A 21,465-nucleotide genomic window follows, 5' to 3' on the forward strand; every position below is an offset into this window, starting at 1 on the left:
GCGTTCAAAGCCAGATTGGATGGGGCTTTGGGGAACCCAATCTAGTGGGAGGTGTCCCTGCCCATGGCACTGAGGTTTGTGACAGATGATCTTCCAGCCCAAACCATTCTGTGATAAGTAATGACTTAGGAACAAGCTCAAATGAGTGCATATGCAGAAGCTGTGCCACGATGAAAGAGGCTCAAACCCACTGGTATTCACTGAAACCGTATAGCAGAAATTCCCCTATACAGAGAGTAAATATATAGGCTGGCTGCTAAATGAACTAGATCTGAACTACTATTTTAAATTTCCTCTAAAGTGGCAAGGACATCCCATAAACACTTTGCTTCCTATCTAGCCCTCACTGTTCAAAATAAAAATGAACAAAAAAACCCCAAACAAACATAGCAACACCTGTCTCTTACTATCTGTCGAGAAATACCTGAGGAACAGTTTCACAGAGACCAATTCAGACTGTCTTGTATTACAAAAGCCAAATAAATACTCCACAGGCTCCTTTCAGCAAGCACTCAAGGTAATCTGGCCTTCCAAGGTTCTCTGGAAAAAACAAGAGCAGAGGCAGGAACCTTTCCTTCCCCTTTTCATTTAGGCAGAAATCTGGGGGAGAAGTACCTTGGGAATGTATAGCTCTTACTTTGCACTTAAACAACCAAAGTGACATGAGATAAAGCAATATTTCTCAGTCTGAGACAGAGCAAGTTCTTGAAATGAGAAGGGCACACAATTTTGTGAACTTGCAGCAAAATTTTCAAGGTCGCGAACAGTTGCATGCTTAACCACATCAAGCTGGTCAGTTTTTACAAGAGGTAAAACAAAAGGTCAGTTTTTACAATACAGGCCAATTTCTGTCTCAGTGTCTGACCTCCCAAAGGGAGCAAATTGAATTAGAGTTAGATTTGTCATGCTTTAACAGGCCTGCCTTCCAAAGACCAGCCCATCCATTCCTAGGAATTTGAAGGCAGGCACAATGTGCTTCTGATACAGTTATCACAGTGAGATTTGCTTCAAGTTTTCTGCCTCATTTTTTTTCCCTCTTTCTACATGGATCTGAAACCTGAAGGCTCAAACACATGATTTAACAAGCGATCCTGTAAATGAAACCTTAATGACTAGCTTTTCTCTACTACTCTACAACAAAGGCATGCTAAGAAAATATAGTTTAACTATTAAAAAAATACCTATGTTGATGCCTTTCAGCTCATACACAGGAAAGCCTGTTCCACTAGTTATGTGAAGATATTAGCCGAAATAAGAATGACACAGAACCAGCAACTGGATCAGTATGCACTCTCCAGCTAGCAGGAAAGAGCTCCGTACCAACACAAAGGTGATCTCCTCCAGGAAGGAATTCACTTTAGAGACTTTTACTTTACTTTACTGCCCCTTTCTGTTGCAGAATGCTCTCAGACGAAGCACACTGCATTTATGTATTCTGATATACCCTATACAGCTCTCTATAGGCCTGTGGGAACTTGCTGAGAAACCCCACCACCACCACACACCTCAGATTCATGCTGAAAAGCCAACAGGAATAGGACAGTATTTAAAGTTAAGCACGCTGCAAGGAAACGCTGAACCAGTGAGAAGTTTGTGAGAGCCCACGTTTTATCTGAGAAAAAAAGATTTAAAACCTGACAGAAAAGAAGAAAAAGCATGACTTCCTGCCTGTGTCCCTGTAGGCAAGTTCTTCTTTCCGGAAACCATTCAGAATTAAGCCAGTAAGTTTCCAGGCAATACTTCTCCATCCACTCTGCTCTCCCCTTCAATCTTAGTCCTTCTGCAAGTATTACAAACTACCCCAGAGCTCATCCCCAGAAGCAAGCCCTTGTTCCCTACCTCCTCCCCAGGTATAGGCACCATCTCCCCTCCCTGCCTCCTTTTCAGAGCAGCAGGACACAGATGTGAGCAACAGAGAAGCCCCAAGTGCTGGCTATCCGTCACACCTGGGCATCACAACAATAACACTCATAAAAAGGAAAAGCCCAAGCACATATTTTGCTACTTTCATGAATGAGATGACCTACATTCTTTCATAACTGCTAACAAAGCCCTGAAAATGTGTGCCACTGAAGCAGCATACAGACACTAAATTAACATACTTCTCACTGGCTTTAGCAGTACTAACAAGGTTACATTTACATAAAGATGAACTACTTCAGTAGTTTTTATGTATCAGATACTACTTTATATGCACTTCCATAGCTAGATTACTTCTGCCACACAGTATGGGCTAAGGTTAAAAAAAAAAATCACGTAGGCATTTCTTACAACTTTAGCCACTGGTGGAATATGGAGAGATTTCATATTTAGGGGAAAAGAAGGAAACATTTTAAAATAAGAGTTGCTAATGTGGCTTAGAAGATTGAAATATTAAAAACAGTTTCAAAGGAAGTATCTTAGGGGATCAGGTGAAGGCGCATACATAATACCTCCCCATAAGGCATATAGCTATTTCTCACAAGTTTTCACAGAAAAGGCTGCAGTTTATTTTCATTCTTCTTTTTTTTCAATATACTCTGTAACTGAAATCCTGTTTGATGACTATGATATAAAAAAATCTCAAAAATCCTCAGAATCACATTATTCAACCCAAGTTTGTCACAAAAACTTTTTGACTCTCTCTGGATACTCTAAGTCACTCAAACTAACAGGAACCTATCGATTTCAGTAATAAGGATATGACCCTACTTTCCATTTTTCTGAAATCCTAAGAAATGTGTATCAAGAAACCCCAACACTAAAAAATTGAATCAATAGTTGCATTTGGTAGAAAGTCTGAAAGTCTGAGAGAAAAATCAATACAACATGTAAATCCAGGGGAATGTTGAAATGAAAAGTTGATGAGAAGTGAAAAAAAAAAATATATATATATATGAAAAGTTTACTTGTGCATTATAAAAACTTTAAAATCAGTCAGGTTACTACTTACAAGAGTTTCTTTAATGCAGAACTGTATGAAAGTGAGAGAACAAAAAATGAATGGCCTTTACCCCATGTTCAGCCCTATATGTTCTGACAGCAAGTTTGTTCAGAATTATACTACAGTTGTTATAATTGCAACTCTTCCTACTTGAATATAAATTTTCAGATTGTATTCCTTCAAAAATTTGGGAAAGAAACTCAATTAGTTTTTACTCTACTTATTTTCTTACTCTGTAAATATTTGCTTGGCTTCTTAAAATGTCTTGCTAATGTTGCTAAATGCTTTTAGAAATGCAGACAAATACAGTACAGAAAGTGATCTCAGAGATGCAGCAAAGAATTTCATCCAAAACCATGATTTGTGAAAATCTTAGAATACATTTAATCTAAACTATAGCTAGTATTAATCTTTAATTCCTCTCTAAAAATAAAAAGAGCAATTTATGGGTGCATGAGTCCCATACTTTGCTGGCCTCCCATTAATGCCCATGAATTGACCTGACCATCAGTGAAAGGAATGGATAGCTGTAAGCCTATTTATTTGTTGGGTTTGGTTTATCCGTTTGGGTTTGCTGGGGGACAAAGCAGAGAAGGGGACAATAGTCTTCGTGTTGATATCATCTCCAAGTTGCCACAAAGGCCGTCAACACGATATAAAAAATAATGAAAGCATTTTACCAAAGCATTGTATCTTTGGTATGCATTACTGTAGCAATTTCCTTTCATCAGAGAATTTTAATAAGGATTGCAAGCATTTGCGAAAATCTTGAACTTTTCTTTGAACCACAGAATGATATTGCTTTGATCAATAATTGCTGTAAGCTTTTCTATTTTACTTTAATTTTGTTTTCCATTGTGTTTGATTGTTACTTTGCATAGATAAACCACTGTTGCCCCAGGATACTTTTGCAAATAAGCCGATAGTCTCAAAGGTTTTAATTATCCTGGTTAAATAAAAGTTACTACTACTCCTGCTACTTGATAGGAATTCTAATTAGTACCAAGGCCGTTCTGTTTTTCTTCGTGTGAACAAATTTAAGATTAAGTTAAATCATGTTCTGTAAATTGTATTTTTACAATATATCTTACTGCCATTAAATCAGGTTCACATGAAAGCTTAAAGTATTTTAAAAGTTTGTGGAAATGGCTCAGCTACCTAGCCAGTTAACATACCTCACTCCCTGGCCCAGTGGGTACCATTAAATGCAATGACAAATCTACCAACCCATGCACACTTACAAAAGAGTTACCATCAGTATACTTTCTTACACAGCAGTCATCATATTGTGTGGATTGTAAAGCTTGCTTGATTATGAAAATTTTCTCGTGACTGATTTTCCAGTTGCCAACACAATAACGTTAAGTTCACGGCATAGAGTGCCTACTCATTTAAAAGCTTGCTTATTACCCAGATGAGTAAAGGCAAGCAAACTGTTAAACACAGCTGATAGTCATAACACTACAGCTGTATTTCCTGGTGCTACTGCTCTGCACAGAAATATTTTTGCATTTGTATATAATTTGAATTGCATGTGTCTTACTAAATATTAAGCATGCTGGTTAAATGAAGGGTCAGACTCCTGAATAACAGAAAGAGATCTCCATTATAAATACCAGGTGTGTCGTAGGTATCTAGGTTACTACATTAGTTATATTTTTTAATCATAATACATTTCCTATGCATAACATTTTAAATAAAACCTGTTAGAAACTTACGTCCAAGTCCTTCTAATGATGGATATTACAGAGATTTTAAGAATGCACTTGTATTTAAAGTTACACTATTTTTTCTTGTGCAATGGGTTGTTTGCTTAGAACAAAAGCGAAATGTATTTGGAAACAATCTACCCCCATCCTGAACTGAATACAAATAACACAATACATCATTTTTTATTAATCCTTTTTTTTATGTTTATAATGCCTTAGGTGGTAGATAAGGTAAATTTGTCACAGGAAAATGAGACTGTCTGTGCTGGAAACAGAGACTATTATTTTTGTTCTGGCTTTGCAATTACAATATAGACATAATGACAAGTCTGCTCTGGCTACCCACCATTCAACAAATGATACTTGAGGTTCTGTCCTTTCTTAATAAAAGTTTTATTTTCTTATTATTTTGTATGTGCCATCGGCAAAGGATGTTGCAGAGTACTGCAGTCTGCTGTGCTGATTTGAAATCCAGCTCAAAATCTGAATTCTTCTAAATATATGCAAAGAATCTGCATGGCAACCAGCAAACCACATGAATGATAATTCAGCAGCTGTAAATGGACTCTGCATGAATAGCAACCTGCCTTTTTCTGTACCAGCTATGCCATAAAAAAATCCCATTTACTGGTGAATGAATAATAATCTTCCAAATACAATATGACTTAAGGTTACTTGTTTCTATTGGCTTTAGAACATACTCAAAGGAAGGCTTTCAAGGGAGAGAGACATCGCTACTATTTGTTATTATTTTCATCCTCTGTAATGTAGGATGTTGTTCATTGGGCATATACAGCACCAAGGATGTTTATTTAACTCTAAATGAAAATAAAAAAAGGAGAGAAAATCTGTTTTCACTTGCCTGACTTGCTCACAACTAGGTATCTCAAAGACGGGCCTCTTTAATCCTAAGCCTATTATTGAGCCATTATTCATTACTACGCAATCAAAATAAAGTCTTTACAGCATGGCGTATGTTTTCTTAGCTCATATTGGCACTTACGTTCTATTTTTTTCATTAACTTAATGCAGAAGTCAACTTACCTGACAAGCAAAAGCTATTGGGTCAGCCACTTTCTGAAACACGCGCTCAATCTCTTCTAGTGCAGTATAATACTCGATCTGTGCTGTGGTCTTAATGACTCCCCCACAGTAGACATTTATATATACAGGGCCAGCAGGAAAATCTTATAAAACACAAATCAGAACAGTAGCTGAAAATATTTTGCAATCCCAGACCAGACATCTCAGGGAATGAGTAAAAGAGCAGAGGAAAATACCACAGAAAATGCGTAAGATGTGATGAATTGATTGGATTTGCATTTCACAGATGATTTTGTGTAGGCAGTTCTGTATGCAGGTCTTTCAATCTAACATTAAAAAGCTGACAAAAGAAAATACATATCTGCAAATCCATATGAAACAAAGCTACTGTATTGCTTCATGTTAGAAAGGAGATGAAAATTGTATACTTCCAATTTCCAACTTCCCTTTGGTGGACTGATGACCTATAATCAGCTCCCTTATGTCTACAAATTAAGGAAAAGTTCATTTATTGCAAACTGCTATTCATCTTTTGAAACATTTTCTTAATTGCAGGCAAGGTTCTCAAAATTGGACTTGAACTAGACTGCAGAAATTGCAGTATAATTACTTCCATTCCAGTTGTTTACCTAGCAAAAGCAAAGGAAAGAGGCATTTGTATAGTCTGTTACTTAAGTATGACTTGCTCTGTGTATGCAGCAAGAGCCCTCTCTATGAGCTCATTTTATAACTCATTAGTATTTGTTGTGCCAGGCATCCTGCTGTACCATACCAGCGCTAGCACGGTTTTCTTACAATTCTAACTCTGCCCACTACAGAATGATAAAAATGGGCAACCCTGCAAATGGAGAAGAGTAATAGGGCCAAAGAAACTAAATGAACAGAACATTAACTGAAATGGAAAGCTGCCCAAACTTTTTTTTCCCCATTTTTCTTATAATGTTAGATCAGCTAGATCCTTATTGTTAAAAGGTATTCCCAAACTTCAACTTCTCCAGTTTTTGTAACAAAGATTATAGAGAAATGTTTTAAAAACAAAAACATTTCAGAAATAAAATTAAACTGCAGCTCTCTACCACATTTTTCATCATATTTCATTTACTTTTCCCAATTTATTTCTGCATCCATTATTGGAACCTCCCTGTGATTAACAATGATCTTATAGAATCATTCTGGAAGAATCCTTTAAGACCTGAGAACAAGGATTTAAGCTTTCCTCTTCTGAAATCCAGTTACTGATGAAAATTTCCTGTTGGCGATGTATTTCCCATTCATGTCTGTAAAAACAGACTCTCTGCACCATCACAGCAGTAAAGAACAGGGCACATGGACAGTGGTCAGGATTAAAAATCAGGCCACAGAGTTACCCAAAAATAGTGCCAAGAAGCCTGTAGCTCTAAGAAAACTGTAGTCTACATATATATTTTTCTTCATACTGTAGCCTAAATATGTATTTTTCTTCCTACCTAATGTTGTATTGCAATGGTCATAAAATAAAATATTATGCAAGTTCCTTTGGGAATACACAGCATGCAACAGTGGCAAGCTACACTCTGAATGCCTAGATCGTAACTGTTTTAACTTGTAACTCTCATTAAGTGCATGGGGACAAGCGTGACCCTTAAATTGACACTGTAGATCTCCTAAGATAAAATGTTGTATTTTTTTCCTTTGTTTGTCATGTTCCAGGCAAAATAGGAAAATATGGCAAGTACAATTATGTATGGAGCAGTTGAAAAAAATCATTATAAACCAGCAGATCTGAGTGACACAGAGAAATGGCATGAACATGGAAAAAAGAACAAAGAAAAAATATTTCCTATGTCAGTAAGAATTATAGAGAGGAGTATAACCAAAGTTACTGCATTAGATATAAAATAAAACATTTTAGTAATAGGGTAATAAGAAAAGAATATTAGCTTTCCATTTTATGGAAGTGTTTTTGAAGAATGTTAATCTGTGACTAATCAATGACATTTTAAGACTGCCACATGCCATTTAACCACACAAAAATAATCTAATAGAGCCTAGTTTCCCATAAATCACAAGGCCTTGCTTCTCTGCATTATTAATAAATGTTCTGTATGCAAAACCCATGTACAGGAAACACCTACAAAGCAGTGGGAAGTGAAACTACTTATCAGAAAAAGTGAAGGGAGTCCAAAATTTTCTCCTTACTTAAAGGTAATGATTTTTTTTTTCTTACCTAAGGCTTTCATATACTTGACCTTCTTATTCCAAGAGGCTGGCTGTGTCCTAATTCGTTGATTATCTGCTATGAATTCAATTTCAAAAGTTTCATCATCTATTTCATCTTTCAACAAAATGAATATTTCACCAGGGTTCTATTAAATTAAAATATGTTCCCATTAGTCAGTCTTTCATAAAATTATACTGAAAGCATAAAATGCAAATTAAAACATAAATTGGAAGGAAAGTTCCTTTACCAATATGGTCATACAAAAAACATCACAACACCAACACATGATGCCATCTCAGTGTTATCCTTCAGTATTTTACAGACAATAAATGACAAAATTAATGTAGTATTTAAAATTCAGCTTACCTACCAATGTTCTAAAGCAGTATTTTAAATGCATATGTAGGTGTAGTGCTACTTCTTCTACAGCTATTCTACTGTACAGTCTAGAAAAACGACGTTCAAGCATGTAAGAAGAACCTACAAATACTTAAGACTCGTTTAAACTCTTACAATGAGCTGACAGTAAATTAAGACAGAAGCAGCAAGTAACCTGAGACAGCCCTCTACTGAAGTGACTTGCACTAAAGTGTTGTTATTGTATGTATAGGATATGGCATAAATGGTACATATCAAAATAAAACATATCTCTTATTACTTGATATTCAGCTGGTAATCTGCCCCCAAGGGCTAACATATGGGCCAGCCCACTGAAACACAGCAAGCAAAATATGTGACATTTCAACTGTAACCTCCATATCTGACCACAGCCACCCAATTACATGAAGGAATGCAGCACTGGATAATGTATTTCCTCTGTTTACATTTTCACATATTTTCTCACAGCAACCCTGATCAAAACCAAACACACATGAACATTTGTGTCCATTGGACGTGCATGCAGATATGCATACAAAAATATTTCTGATTTCAATTTAAAATTAGGCAAGGCACATGCTCACACAATCGTTCATTGTGTAACTCATGCGGTATGGGTACATATGTATGTGCCCATTGTGGATTCTTCACAAGAGACTCTCTGTATCTCCAGAAGTCGCTGACTATATGCTCCCTCTAAACTACAAGGTCCTCGTGACAGTAACATCTCTACCCAAGCTGACAAATAATTCTCATAGAAATAAAATCCCTCGGAGGCTGACTCAAAACTATTTTACTTGCAAATCTTCTGGCTGCAGTATGGATGTGACACAAAGACAAAATAAATCCGATTGCAGTCTTCATACACTCTCATTTTGGCCCCTTATCTGAGATTTGTTTTCAAAACTGATACAGTATGAATGAGACTGCAGCAGAAAAAGAAGAACACTGACTGTTATCCTGAAGATTTTAGCAACCAAAAACCTTACCTCACATGATATTCTTTCTGGAAGCACCAATACCGACTGCTCATTAGCTTCTAATGTTTCAGACAGTACTTCTGGTTCAAAACTGAGATCTGTTTTTTCTGGAGCTCCCCTGGTATCTGGTAAGTTAAAATCATAGTTGGTCTGGTCATCTGAAATAAATAAGGTGAAATGAGGACACTGTTAATCACTCCAGATCAATAAAACATGGCAATGATTTGGTTTAAAACATACTAGAGAACTTGCATAGCATTTGGAGTCACATTAAGGGCACTACATGAAAGCTTGGCAAAATTCCCTTTAATTTAAAAAAGGTGAGGTTTTCCCCTCTGATAAAGAGCTTGCCTCTGTAGTTCTGGTCCTGCAACCTTTATTTACATGAACAGGTTCTACCCATATCCTTCATCTCACTAGAGTCAAAGCAGACACGGCCTTTAGACCAAAGTCACTGCGACCAACGAGGTTGCAGAGAAGAGCCCATTTTGCTGTCTCAGTAAAAGAAACTCTCTTGCTGTTAGCATTCACTGGAGAAACTGTGATTTTTACCACTGCTGCTTTGCTTGTATTTAAAGAAGGACATGCTACGCTCTTAGAACCTCAGCCCGCCTGTCTGGAAGGATTGGTGAGGACAGGGATGCATGGGACCATGTAACCACAACAGTAGACACACATTTCCTTGACACTGAGACTCTGTAGCCTTTGCCCTCCTTCACGAACAAAAAGATGGCCCCAAAGGCTTACATATTTTGTGTAGGACAGTCTGGGTTTGGATGTGCTACACCAGTCATACAGGCAGCTTGTGACCGATTTCTTTTCTGTTTCCACCGTACCAGGAAAGGCCCAAGAGCCACAGAGAATCCTTCACCAAATCACAGAGTTTTAATGAGGAAATATAAAAGAATTGACAACTGCATCTGCAGAGCTCTGACTAAGCCTGTGTTTTAGCAAGGCTATTCCTCACACCTGCTGCTTCTCAGCTGTATCATTACTGCTCGGCTCCAGACACTCTATTACCCTGTACAAAACACTCTTGCCACCCATCTCAAAGGACTGCAGCAGCTCTTCATCACGCAAGATTACCCGGCATATTGCAGACACCTAGTTAGATTAATGACAACATCCCAAGCAACTCAGAGTTAAAAATCCTGACTGGCTGGTGAGACAATATCCTGAAAGATATCAACAGTATCTTGTATTACTCTAAATTATGGAACATCCACAGCCAATTACATTCTGGGACACAAATAATTTCTCGGGCACATCTTTGCCTTTTAAATGGATGTAGAATTAATATAAATTTGTGATGGGCAGCATACAGAACAGTAGCAATTTGCCTCTGCTCAAACAAATACCAAAGGCATTTTTACTTCTTTCCAGAAGTGCTCAAGTCACTGAGGTACACAAACCACACGGCACTCCTGAGCACCACAGAACTCTTTCCATTCAGCATCAGTACTGGTAATTTACAATTAGTTTTCCCAGTTCTTGCTTGCCTTTATTTCCCCAGATATATCAGTCTCTCTGATACAGAACATTCCCTCTCCTTACCAACCTTGCTTTGCTTCTGAAGGCATGGATTTTAATAAATTTCTTCTATAATAAATGCAACCGCTAAGCGAAGTTATGCTGGCGAATGTAGTACAGAAACTTTGGTATGCAGTGCCTGATGGAAAATGCGTTTTGGAGATGTGTTTTTATTTCTAAAGAGGTCTCAGAAAAACAAAAACAAAAAAAAAAAAACACCTATCATTTGTCCACGTTTTGTTGAGGAAGCTAAAGGTTCTGTGAACATCTATGGTGGGCGGTACAGTGTTCATTGCCAGCTATTAAAATTTCCCCAGCCTACTCCTGCTTATATCATCATGCCTTTAATGCAAACTAATTCGCAATGTAAGTGATGAATTCAGTGCAGATTGGTAAAATTACACTGAGCCTATGTGTAGACGTACTTTCCTGAATTGAAGTAGTTCTCATTCCCTTTGCTTTGGTTTATTTTGAAAGTCAAATAAACTAAACTGAGTAAAGACTGTACTGAAAGAGAATCCATGCAGTTTAACTAATCCAGCTGAAAAAGTAAGTTAATTTCTCTGATTATCATGGTAAAGACTAGACTTTATTCGGCACTGCCTTTCAGGAAAGGAAGGGCCTGAACCCTTGCAGGGGTGAACAGTTTTCACTTTGTGTGCCTAGGATGCTGTATACCCACAGCACGTACTTTAGGAATATTCTATGTTCAGATTTTAAGTCACTCATAAATCTTATGCCAAAGCACACAGAATTTGCTTCAGAAGGCAACTCATATGAGGTGCATGCTTCTTCTGAAAAATCTTCTGCCACTTTATGCAAAGGAGCCTTGCAAAGACAAGAAACATTTCATTATCAGCCAGACAGAATGAAAGGACTGAATAATAAATCTGGTAGGCACTGGATTCATAGGTGCCAGCTTCCTGTCATTTATCATTCTTCAAGGATTGTGTGGACACATTCTAATCTATGTGAAGTTCATGATAACTGTATTTCTACAGCCTGCGCTCTACTTATCAAAGGTGATGGCCATTGCTTCCACCTTTTAATGTCTGCAATAATTCATCTAGCGAGGTCAATACTAGTGCTATCAATTTGATTCAAATTAGGATAATGTTTTCCTCCTACATTAACTGCTCTTCATATTTTTATTATGCGTAGTGACATACATTATCAGGACTCCAGCCCAGCCAAAATTAGGACTGCATTGCTCTAGAGTTTACACAAATTATTAAGAAATGTGGCTCTTACATCACAGACTTTGATATTTAATAGAATGAGGGATTCCCCTGTTGACTGTGAAAAGTGGTTAGCGATTTATTAGCTAAAAACGATCAAGCAAGACCTCTTCCAGTAAATGTCAGGTCTATACTATATATATATCAATGAAAGTGATCTACAGCAGTCTAAGAATAAGAGTGATTTACATCATCACTACCCCATATTTAGTGAGCAAACTCTAGAACCACCATCTCCAGCACTCAGACTCCTACCAGCAGTTGCATACTACCTATCCTAAAATGGCGTGGAACAAGGAACAACCAAGTGAAGTGTTAGTTACAGATGCTGAACAAGCAATACACCAGGACTTAAGCAAACTATGGACTGGTGGCAGTAGCTAAAGCAATATGGTTCATAAGGGTTTAATATCACAGTAATAATACTCTGTTACAACAGATGGAGCATATGTATAGACATCTTTTGTGTTTACTGTGGGCAGAAGGTGTTATTTGCTATACAGGTCTTTTGTACATTTGAATTTTGGACATCTTCAATGTTAATCCTCTTCATGGTCTTGCATTTAACCAGAAAGTGATGGCTAGGGAGCCTCATCAATTGTTAAGGCTTTAAGAAAAAAAAATCATTTAATAAGAATTTAGAACTCGAGGTGAAGATTATCTTAAAAGAAACATAAAAGGAACATCATTATAATCCCGAAATATATAAGAGAGTGGATATATTAAAGGGTAGGTGTAGCTTGGTGAATGTGTTCTTTTAACTTTTTACATTAGTGACCTATCTGTGAGGTTCTTAAAATGTAGCAGTAATGATTAAAATAATGGATGACTAAAAACGGATCCTTTCTTGTAGGGTCAAAATATAAGAAGTCATATAACTAATGATGCTTAGACAGCACTATGAGCTAGAAGCTAAAAAGAAACCAAAACCTACAATAGTCTTCCATTGACTATTCGGGGTACTCCTACTGGGAATTATAATTTATTATAGAGGGCAATGCTCCATCTCCTTAGGGCTGTTTTTGTTGGCTTGCTTTTGATGAATATCTATCACTGATCACAACACAGAAAAGACTGATCTTAATTTGAAGATCGTATTTAAATAATCAAATATTTTACCTCAAATTACTGTGACAGATATTCATTTAATTGGGCGGGGTGCTGATGTTTTCAGTTTTACCTCAATCTTTTCTCTTAAGTCGCATAACTTCAAAACATCAATTTGGTATATTTTACACAAAAAGTTTTGGATAGCATTATTGCTTTCAATTCCACGTTTTTATCTGAATTCATGAAATAACTTTGAAATTGCATTCCTTTGCATGAACTGCAATTTTCATGAAGCCCTGCTAGTCTCTTGTGCATTCAACAACTAATGCCTAGCCGAGGCTTCTGAACAACTTCCACATCACATCCGACCTCCTCCAAAAAAAGAATTGTAAATATCCTCTTTAGCTTTTCCTATTGCAGTCTACATGTGGGTTATAAATTGTCTGTCTTTGATTACTTGCTACATGTTTTGAGTCAACAATGTGTGCGACAGATTTGGGGTAGTAAAAATAGCAGAAAACAAACTTATAAAAGATTTATATGTTTTCTAAAGTTACTCATGGATTGAGTTTCACAGCCAAAATTTAGTTGGCTTTACAAAAGCAAAAAACCTGCTAGCTTTATGATTTTCAGTCCTTCTTTAGGTCTTGCTAAAGCAATGCCAGCTGAAGAAAAGAAACTGCCTTGAAAAAGGTCCTCATGTATCCCTAGATCACGCAACAAATAAGAGGAGGGAAAATAAGGGGCAAATCAGCTCAGACATGACAAGGAATGGAAAGGTGATTAAGCACATATGGCCAACTTGCCACGCAAAAGAAAAGACGGGGTGTTGCAGTGTCAAGATTAAAGTGAAGAAGATGACGGAAGAGCATTTCGGTCAGATTCAGCAAATTGTTGAGGCATGATCACGGTGGGATCGCTCCCTTGCATGATGTGAGGTATGGGCAGTGGTCGTCCTACTTTGTTCTGTGAGATATAACTAAAGAGAGGCTCATGTAAAACTGGCTTCCTTTCAGTTCAAAAGCTTGAAGCCAAACACGTACGAGCACTCATCAGAGATGAGGACTGAAATTAGAGCCAAACACACACACAAAAGGCAACGTCCTAAATGTAGAAAAATCAGGAAAAGGACTTTGGCACATCACATTCTCCCTGCAGTTCACCATACGTTTATCATAGATAATCATGAAAGTTAACCCTCTTAAAGTGTGGCTGTTTCTAAATGCTGTATGACCTCAGCAGAAGTTGCAGCAGAGTGGCAATCAAAGCCAGCTTCTAACCGCAAGGATTGCTCTAGAGAAGACCTGAGAAAGGCTGTAAGAAACATGGCAGCAGCAAACATCCACCATGCTGGCCTTGCCATTCAGTGAATCTATCTTACTCAGCATGAACTTGGGATTTATTCATCTTTACCATAAATCTTTGCTAAGATATAATTTCAAAGCAAATCTCCTTTTCTACTCTGTTGAAAAGTCTTCTTTTACTGATGGTGAGAGAGGCCTTGGGAACTGAAAGGTTTCTAAAATCACAGAAAATGATTAAACATGCTCAAACATACAAACATCTGACTTAATTTCTTCCATTTGTTTTCTGTCATGTATAAATTCCAGACCAAGGTAAATGCATTCGTTATTGAACAAGTGCTAAATAACATTTCTCTCTATGCTGAATCATATATCTTTTGTAAAATACTTTGGCAGTTATCTTTGTTTTTCTCAAAATCATTCTCAGTCCCAGTTTCTGCTTCCATGGTTGAGTTCTTCTGTCAAAAACAGTAGCTTTCTGTGAGTTGGCCTATTTTGCCCATGTCTCCAAAATGGTTGTTACTTTATTTATAGTGAACAATTTTTCTTGCAAATAAGCATCAAACTGACAGCTTCCTTAAAAGCTATGAGGAACAGCATTTTCTCTTCTGAGAATTCAGACTTGATGTTCATGTTATATTAGCAACGGATGGTGCTGCAATTTTCATTCACGCCTATTTCTCACCCACAGCATAGTAATCCCCCCACATCTATTGTTTTCTGCTTCACTATGTACATGCAGGCAAAGACTAATTTGATTGCAAAGGTGCGTACTCACCTTTTTTGTATTAATCAGGTATGGTTTTGTACATAATTTACCACTCTGATATAGTTGTAGCCTAATGGAGCCAGCATAAAAGCATCTAAACAACATAAAAGTCATTGTATTTGTATACAAATTGGAAGAGGGGTACAAACAAAAAAATCTTGCCTTCAAAAAAACCTAGAACAGCAAAAAGCAATTTACTATGAATTTCTCAATACTTCTTACTTAAGAAATAATTTGAATGAAATTGCAGGTGTTTGTTCTGAGACGTACTTTCATATGACTTTAACTGTATATTCAGAGGCAATCCAAAGCTACAACAACTAACTAGCTCCCAACTTGTCTGTGGCCTGGAAAAAAAGATTTGATAAACTCATTAATCCGTGTTTTGATTCCAACGTATACATTTAGATTAGAGGTTTTTGGGGAGTAAGTCTCTCTCTCCCTGTATATCACATTTTGTGTTTCTTTTTACTGCAATCAAATCCATAATATTCAGTTGTAGCAGTAGCACTAAGAATATGACCACTCTGCTTAGCTTTAGACACACAGAAAGACTTTCCCGAAGTTTCTAAGCTATTAGTCATGCCAATTAGTTTGGAAATCATAACTACTTGCCTGAGGTCATTCAGGTGCGGAGCAGAACTGCTGGTGGAACCCAAGCCTGTTATTTCCAGTTTCTACATTGCAGGTACTTCCTTCCTGAGTCTTCTCCTGGGATAGGCAAACTGAAGCCTGGCCCTCTGTGAGCACCAGCAGTTCTCAGATATTAAAGCCTAATATTATTAAATTAATTAATAATTCTTTAATGTTATTAAAGAACCCATCCAGCTACTTCAGGGTTACTGGAGTTCTACCACAGTAACAACACGGGCTTTTTGTTCCATTTCTCTATGGTATCAGCACACACATTTTTTTTTCTTCAGTAAAGGATGATACAGCACCAAACACGGCCCCAAATCTGAGACAGTTACAACAAGAATGACAGAGATGTGTTACTCTCCAGCTGCTGACTCAAACTGCCACTGGAGATGAGAGGACTGATAGCAGGGGCCTCCAGGGTTGGGAGTAGACCTCCAAAACCTGTTTGTCTCATAAGATGGCCCTTCAACTTTGCTATTATTCTTAAGGGGTTACCTGCAGCTGCCTACTGGCCCTATTATTCCTAAACTACAATCTAAGCCTCATATACTTCGGCCTGGTCCAATCTGCGTGCTGTGTTTGGACACAGAAGTGGCATGTGGCTACATTTTGAATGACACAGATATAAAAGAACACAGCTAGAGGAGAGCATTTTCAAATTAACTCATACTTCAGGGAAGCACACCTGGCAGGCAGGCCAAAAGCTCAGATTTCAGGCTGAATCTTAAAAGATTTTGCAAACACCATCCTCAAGGAACTAATAGTGAGCAGCCAAACTTTCCCCTTTTGACCATGTCAGAAGCTATTCTCTTGACGAAGAATATCCTTTACAGTCATCAAAATTCAATGACAAAGCAGAAAGGCCATGAAGTTTGACGTAACTGAATAGTCCTTTAACAACTGCATTGGGAGAGGTAGAGGGGAGAGACACTGGTAGCTGGCATCCTCAGCCTTCGACCTACTCAAGTACAGGATGTGTATCATGAACAGTATCCAAACACTGACACAAGACAATGTGCTCCACATCACAGCATCCCTTAAATCAATCAGGTAACGGAAGCTAGCCTGGACTGCAGCAACTCATTTATCAAATAGCATAACTTGCTCTGAGTATGACAGCAGAGCTCCAGGACCTGTACAGGGCTCTTACCAATCCCTGAACGAAATTTATGATGCTTTTCTTGACCTGTACAGCTCTAAGTTATATGGGATATGCCTGTCTAAGAGACCATACGTCTCCCAATGCCATGCTGCCACAGTTTCAGTCAGCAGAAAGATTCCTACCAGACACATTTGGTAATAGAGAAGAAGAAAGAAAAAAAAAAAGTGATTTGTCAGCAAGACAAATCACCAGGGGACAGGCTGCTTTGCAATTTATTCCCGCCTCTGGTTTGAAATAGCTAAAATCTATTGACCCTTAAGGTAGACTAAACAGAACATTGATTTCTCAGGAACACCATAAAGAGCAGTATTTTAGACATGTGTGCTTGGTTTCTAACTCTTGATTACTTTCCTTTTGTTAGGTTTATGAATATGAAAGTAAATCTGAGGGCTTTACCTGTTCAGGTACCATCGTTGAACCCAACACCCAGGTGCCAGAATACACAGATTCTACTAAAACAGGATTTCAGATAGCATTATAAGAACTAACAGCAGAGTGGAAGTGCTCTGATAGCTCCTTTACCTCTGGAAGGGATGCCATCTATTTTGCTACCAAGTGCCGGCCTTTCTTGAGTTCAGCATGGTTAAGGATGTAGCTAACAGTATGCACATATGCTAGTTTGAAAAAAACTCTGGGCAGGACCAAAAGATGTCTGCTAGTAAACTTAATGGGTAGACAGCTATTACATGTTCACATCATATTTCTGTGCTCGGACTGCCCACCCCTAATTAACTCAGTTAAATAGTACAGGATATAAACCTTAAAGGCAAATGTTAAGAAAGACAAAGCTGTTTCACAGAAAAGAACAGCCTTTCTGAAGGTGAGTATCAGCTAATGGGTATTTAAATTTTAGGCTAGTCGTACTTTGCAGGTAAATTAATGAATGCAACTCAACAATAAGGCATTTACATTTTTTAGCTATATGGTTACAAGACTGCATACCCTGATCCCAGTAAGATTGCTTCACTTCTCCAACCTCAGTACAAATTATAAATAATGAGTCTTTGGAGAGCAGAAAATTTCCTGAGGAACCACAAGGGAATCTCTCAAAATGCAGCTTTCTAGTAATAAATATAAGACTACTTTTCTTATACAGAAACCAGAAATAAAGTAAATACATAACAGTTGTGAGTGGCTAAGGAACTGACTTGTTCAGCTATCACCTACAGGAATGAGCCCTCATAAATTTGTAACATGGTGATTAGCATTCCACAACTGGATCTTTTCCATCACCGGCAGGTACTAGCAAATCAATTGTTTTCACATCTGCTTGTAGCTCATATTTCCCCAAAGGATCTCAGTGATCATATTGTTTTTCCATCTTCCAGTGTACTCTCTGACCTTTTCCCTCAAGGCCTTGCACAATTCACTTTAGTCAATCACTTCTTATTGATTGTTAGTGCTTGCTCATTCCACATCTATCTTTGCTTTATTGGATATATTGTTTGTCTTCTTTTTTTGTGTGTCTTATCATCCACTCACTGCTCTTTCCACCCTTGTTGCTTAAGATTTCTTATTTCGGTGTTACATTTCTGATCTGTTCAACTTTCATTCCAGTTCAAGTCTAAATTCCGTCTTCCCTCAGCTTGTCCCTACTTTTGTGCAATGCCTGTACACTAAAAACACATTTCAGCTTTCAGCATGCCAGTCTGCACCTTACATAAAATGTTGTTGTAGGAAAAATTCTTTCTTGATTTATAATTTCTCCAGTGATCCTGTGTACTGAATTTAGGCAGCAAGGTTTTAGTAGTGGAGGGCTGCAGGGGTGGCTTGTGCGAGCAGAGCCCAGCAGCCGCCCCATGTTCCATCAAAACCAGCTCCAGCTGCTCCAAAAGGGACCCTGCTGCTGGCCAGAGCTGAGCCAGTGGGTGACGTTGGTTGGGCCTCTGTGAGAGCAGATTGGAGAAAGGAAGAAATTGCACAACAGCAGCTGGGACAGAGGAGTGAGGAAAACGTAGAGGAAAAACAGCCCTGCAGACCCCAAGGTGAGTGCAGCAGGAGGTCAGGAGGTGCTCCAGGCACGCCGCAGCAGTTCCTCTGCGGCCTGTGGAGAGGCCCCTGGTGGAGCAGGCTGTCCCCCGGCAGCCCATGGGGTGAACAATCCTCCTGTCCTATCTCAGCCCTTGAGCCCTTTCTCACTGTATTTTCACCCCTCTTCCTTTGTGGAACGGGTAGAAGGAGAACGGTTGTGGGGGAGTTTAGCTGCCCAGCAGAGCGAAACCACCACAAACTGCCGCTTTTGTTTTGTGTCATCCATACAATTCGGGACTGCATATATTCACTCTTCTTATCAGAGAGAAGCATTTTTCACAACTCATCCAAAGTCAAATCCTGCCCAGCCACCTGAAGGTTCACATACTTTCTGCAGGGCACTAACACTGCTTCATTTGCAGTTGCCATCTTAGTTCCTTGGCTTTGAAAAGACTGTCATGCTGAATCGTGGAAACTGCAATCACTTGTCTTCTGGGGGTACTTTTCCCTTTGAAGTTTTGCAGCAGCATCAGGTAACTGCTCCCCATCGCACCACCAAGAAGAAATCTTGACCAGGCATTTCTTTGTAGTCATTCAGGAGTCAGTCTTAACCACACATATATGATACTATTACTGGGAATCCCTTTTTTCTAGTCAGCTCTTTCACTCATCACATCAGCAGAGAATCGATCTGGTCCTCTTAGCAATACCCAGACATCATTAATCAGTAGGTACTACAGTTGAGATTACATGGCATCCACTCGGGATCCTGCAGAACTTCTTAGCCATGAGCAGGAAGGCAGCTGCAGTGGGAAGGGAAGAATTATGTAATGCTGATTTTAATGGCATGGTACACGAACCTCCCAAGCGGTGAGAAGGAATGCAAGTTTGCCATGGAAGATGACAAGTTCTCAGATCTCTCCTTCTTAAGTGCTTCAATACAATCAGTGCTACCAAGGTAGCTGCCAAAAGCTGACTGAAAACTGCGGTCCAGACTGTTCCAGCAAAGATTTCAAGCAAAATTTTTTGCTTTTGATGCAAGTCTTCCTTAGCTGGAAAATCCTCAATTCATTTTATTACAACATCAACCACTCAGCTGATGGGAAACTTGGACTCAAAGCCGCTCTTCAAGTCTCCGTATAAAAGTAGAAAAGGATTCACATGAAAAAAAGGGTCAGGGCTTAAAGGAGGACTTAGAGCTTGGAGGAACATCTCCTCAGTCTTTTCTTTTCTTAGAATTCTGTTTTCCCTAACCATTCCCTCTTTTACTGTCCTTTTTGGGCATCACAAACGTGAACGTAAGGAACAGCGATGCCAACTTATTGAGCAACTTGGTGATGAGCCAGTAATGAGAAAAAGACATCTTTATACCAGCAAACTTCTTCAATGCACTAAGCCATGGTCCATTCAGCACAGGACCAAAAGAGACATCCTTAGAAATCTCCACAATAGGGCTGTAGGGATAAACTGTCACTTTACAGCAGTTTGCTGCTTGAGATCATACCACTACACCTGCAATGCCAAGACAATCCTTGTTGGAAGGGAGGTGGGACTAATAGGAGAAGGTTTAGTAAGAAGAAATGCTTGGTGCTAAATACTCACTTCCATACTACACACATTTCAAAGGGGCTTATTTCCAGCTAGTTCTAGTCCGGACCTGTAAGATGCACACCTGCTAGGGTCTGAAGTGTGCCCAGTGAGCTTATTGAGTGCACTTGTCATTTTAGTTTTATCTTGGAAGTATCCAGTACACGTGCCCCAAGACTGTTAGGCATTGTGAACTAAAGCACGGTAAGCATTTAAAAGCATGTAAGTTAATGTGAATGTTTTGAAATTACCTTAAGAAGCTGAAATCCTAAACTCCATAGGTCACTGACATATATAAATATAATTCATGCCAGTAAAGAAGAACCAGTGAGCTGGCAGCATCCTTCAGCCCTGACACCTTGCCAGGGAGACAGACCTACTGGGACAGGAACCTCAGAGTCCAGCAGCACTGATCTCCTACACTGGGAATTCCGTGATAACTCTTGGCCTCACAAAGCCTTTTTCAGGCAGCACACTGGTGGTGTTAAGCCGATCACTTCACAAAGGTGTCAACCCAGAAATAAAGCTGTTTAAGTAAGACATGGGGACAGGAAATACATTACACAGCTCTTTACTAAGAGTAAGTGGAGATTTTACCCTTCTGTTTTCCCCAGTAAGACTTTTTATGGGCTTTTACAAATGCAAATACACCAGAATGGCAGATGCCAACAGGAGCTGAAGTCTGGATGCAGGGCTTCTCCCAGCCACTGGCTGACAGTGACTGATGCTGCAAGTATAATGTGAGCAGGACTGCTCTCTTTTCTCCACAAGCGAAACTCCATATTTTGGGAACAGAAAAAAAAATAAAATCTTTTCAGGGTCTTCCTTTTTTCTCTACTCTGAAATTCAAGGAAAAAGGAAATGGCCCTGTTGAATCTCTTCTTCTTTTTACATTCCTCACAAAAACACATGGTATAGATGTGTGGGTGGATGTCTGAGAACAAGGCATGTTCCTCTACACAGCTGTATGCTATGGTAAGA

At 38.6% G+C, this 21,465-nt stretch overlaps 1 protein-coding gene across 7 annotated transcripts in view; it reads right to left on the reverse strand.

Moving 5' to 3' along the window:
• The window catches only part of BANK1 (B cell scaffold protein with ankyrin repeats 1), a 143,564-nt gene that overhangs the window by 92,880 nt on the left and 29,219 nt on the right, over positions 1-21,465 (reverse strand). For all 7 annotated transcript variants that reach the window (XR_005819417.1, XM_040555592.1, XM_040555593.1 and 4 more), the window contains 3 exons: positions 9,244-9,392; positions 7,883-8,021; positions 5,677-5,819 (listed from right to left, as the gene is read on the reverse strand). Coding sequence is in view for 6 of the 7 variants with exons in the window: in XM_040555592.1 (XP_040411526.1) it covers positions 5,677-5,819; positions 7,883-8,021; positions 9,244-9,392 (431 nt within the window). In the remaining variant the exon portion in view is untranslated. The remainder of the gene's footprint in view (positions 1-5,676; positions 5,820-7,882; positions 8,022-9,243; positions 9,393-21,465) is intronic.

Source organism: Cygnus olor, chromosome 4 (assembly GCF_009769625.2).
Source record: "Cygnus olor isolate bCygOlo1 chromosome 4, bCygOlo1.pri.v2, whole genome shotgun sequence".
NCBI lineage: Eukaryota > Metazoa > Chordata > Aves > Anseriformes > Anatidae > Cygnus > Cygnus olor.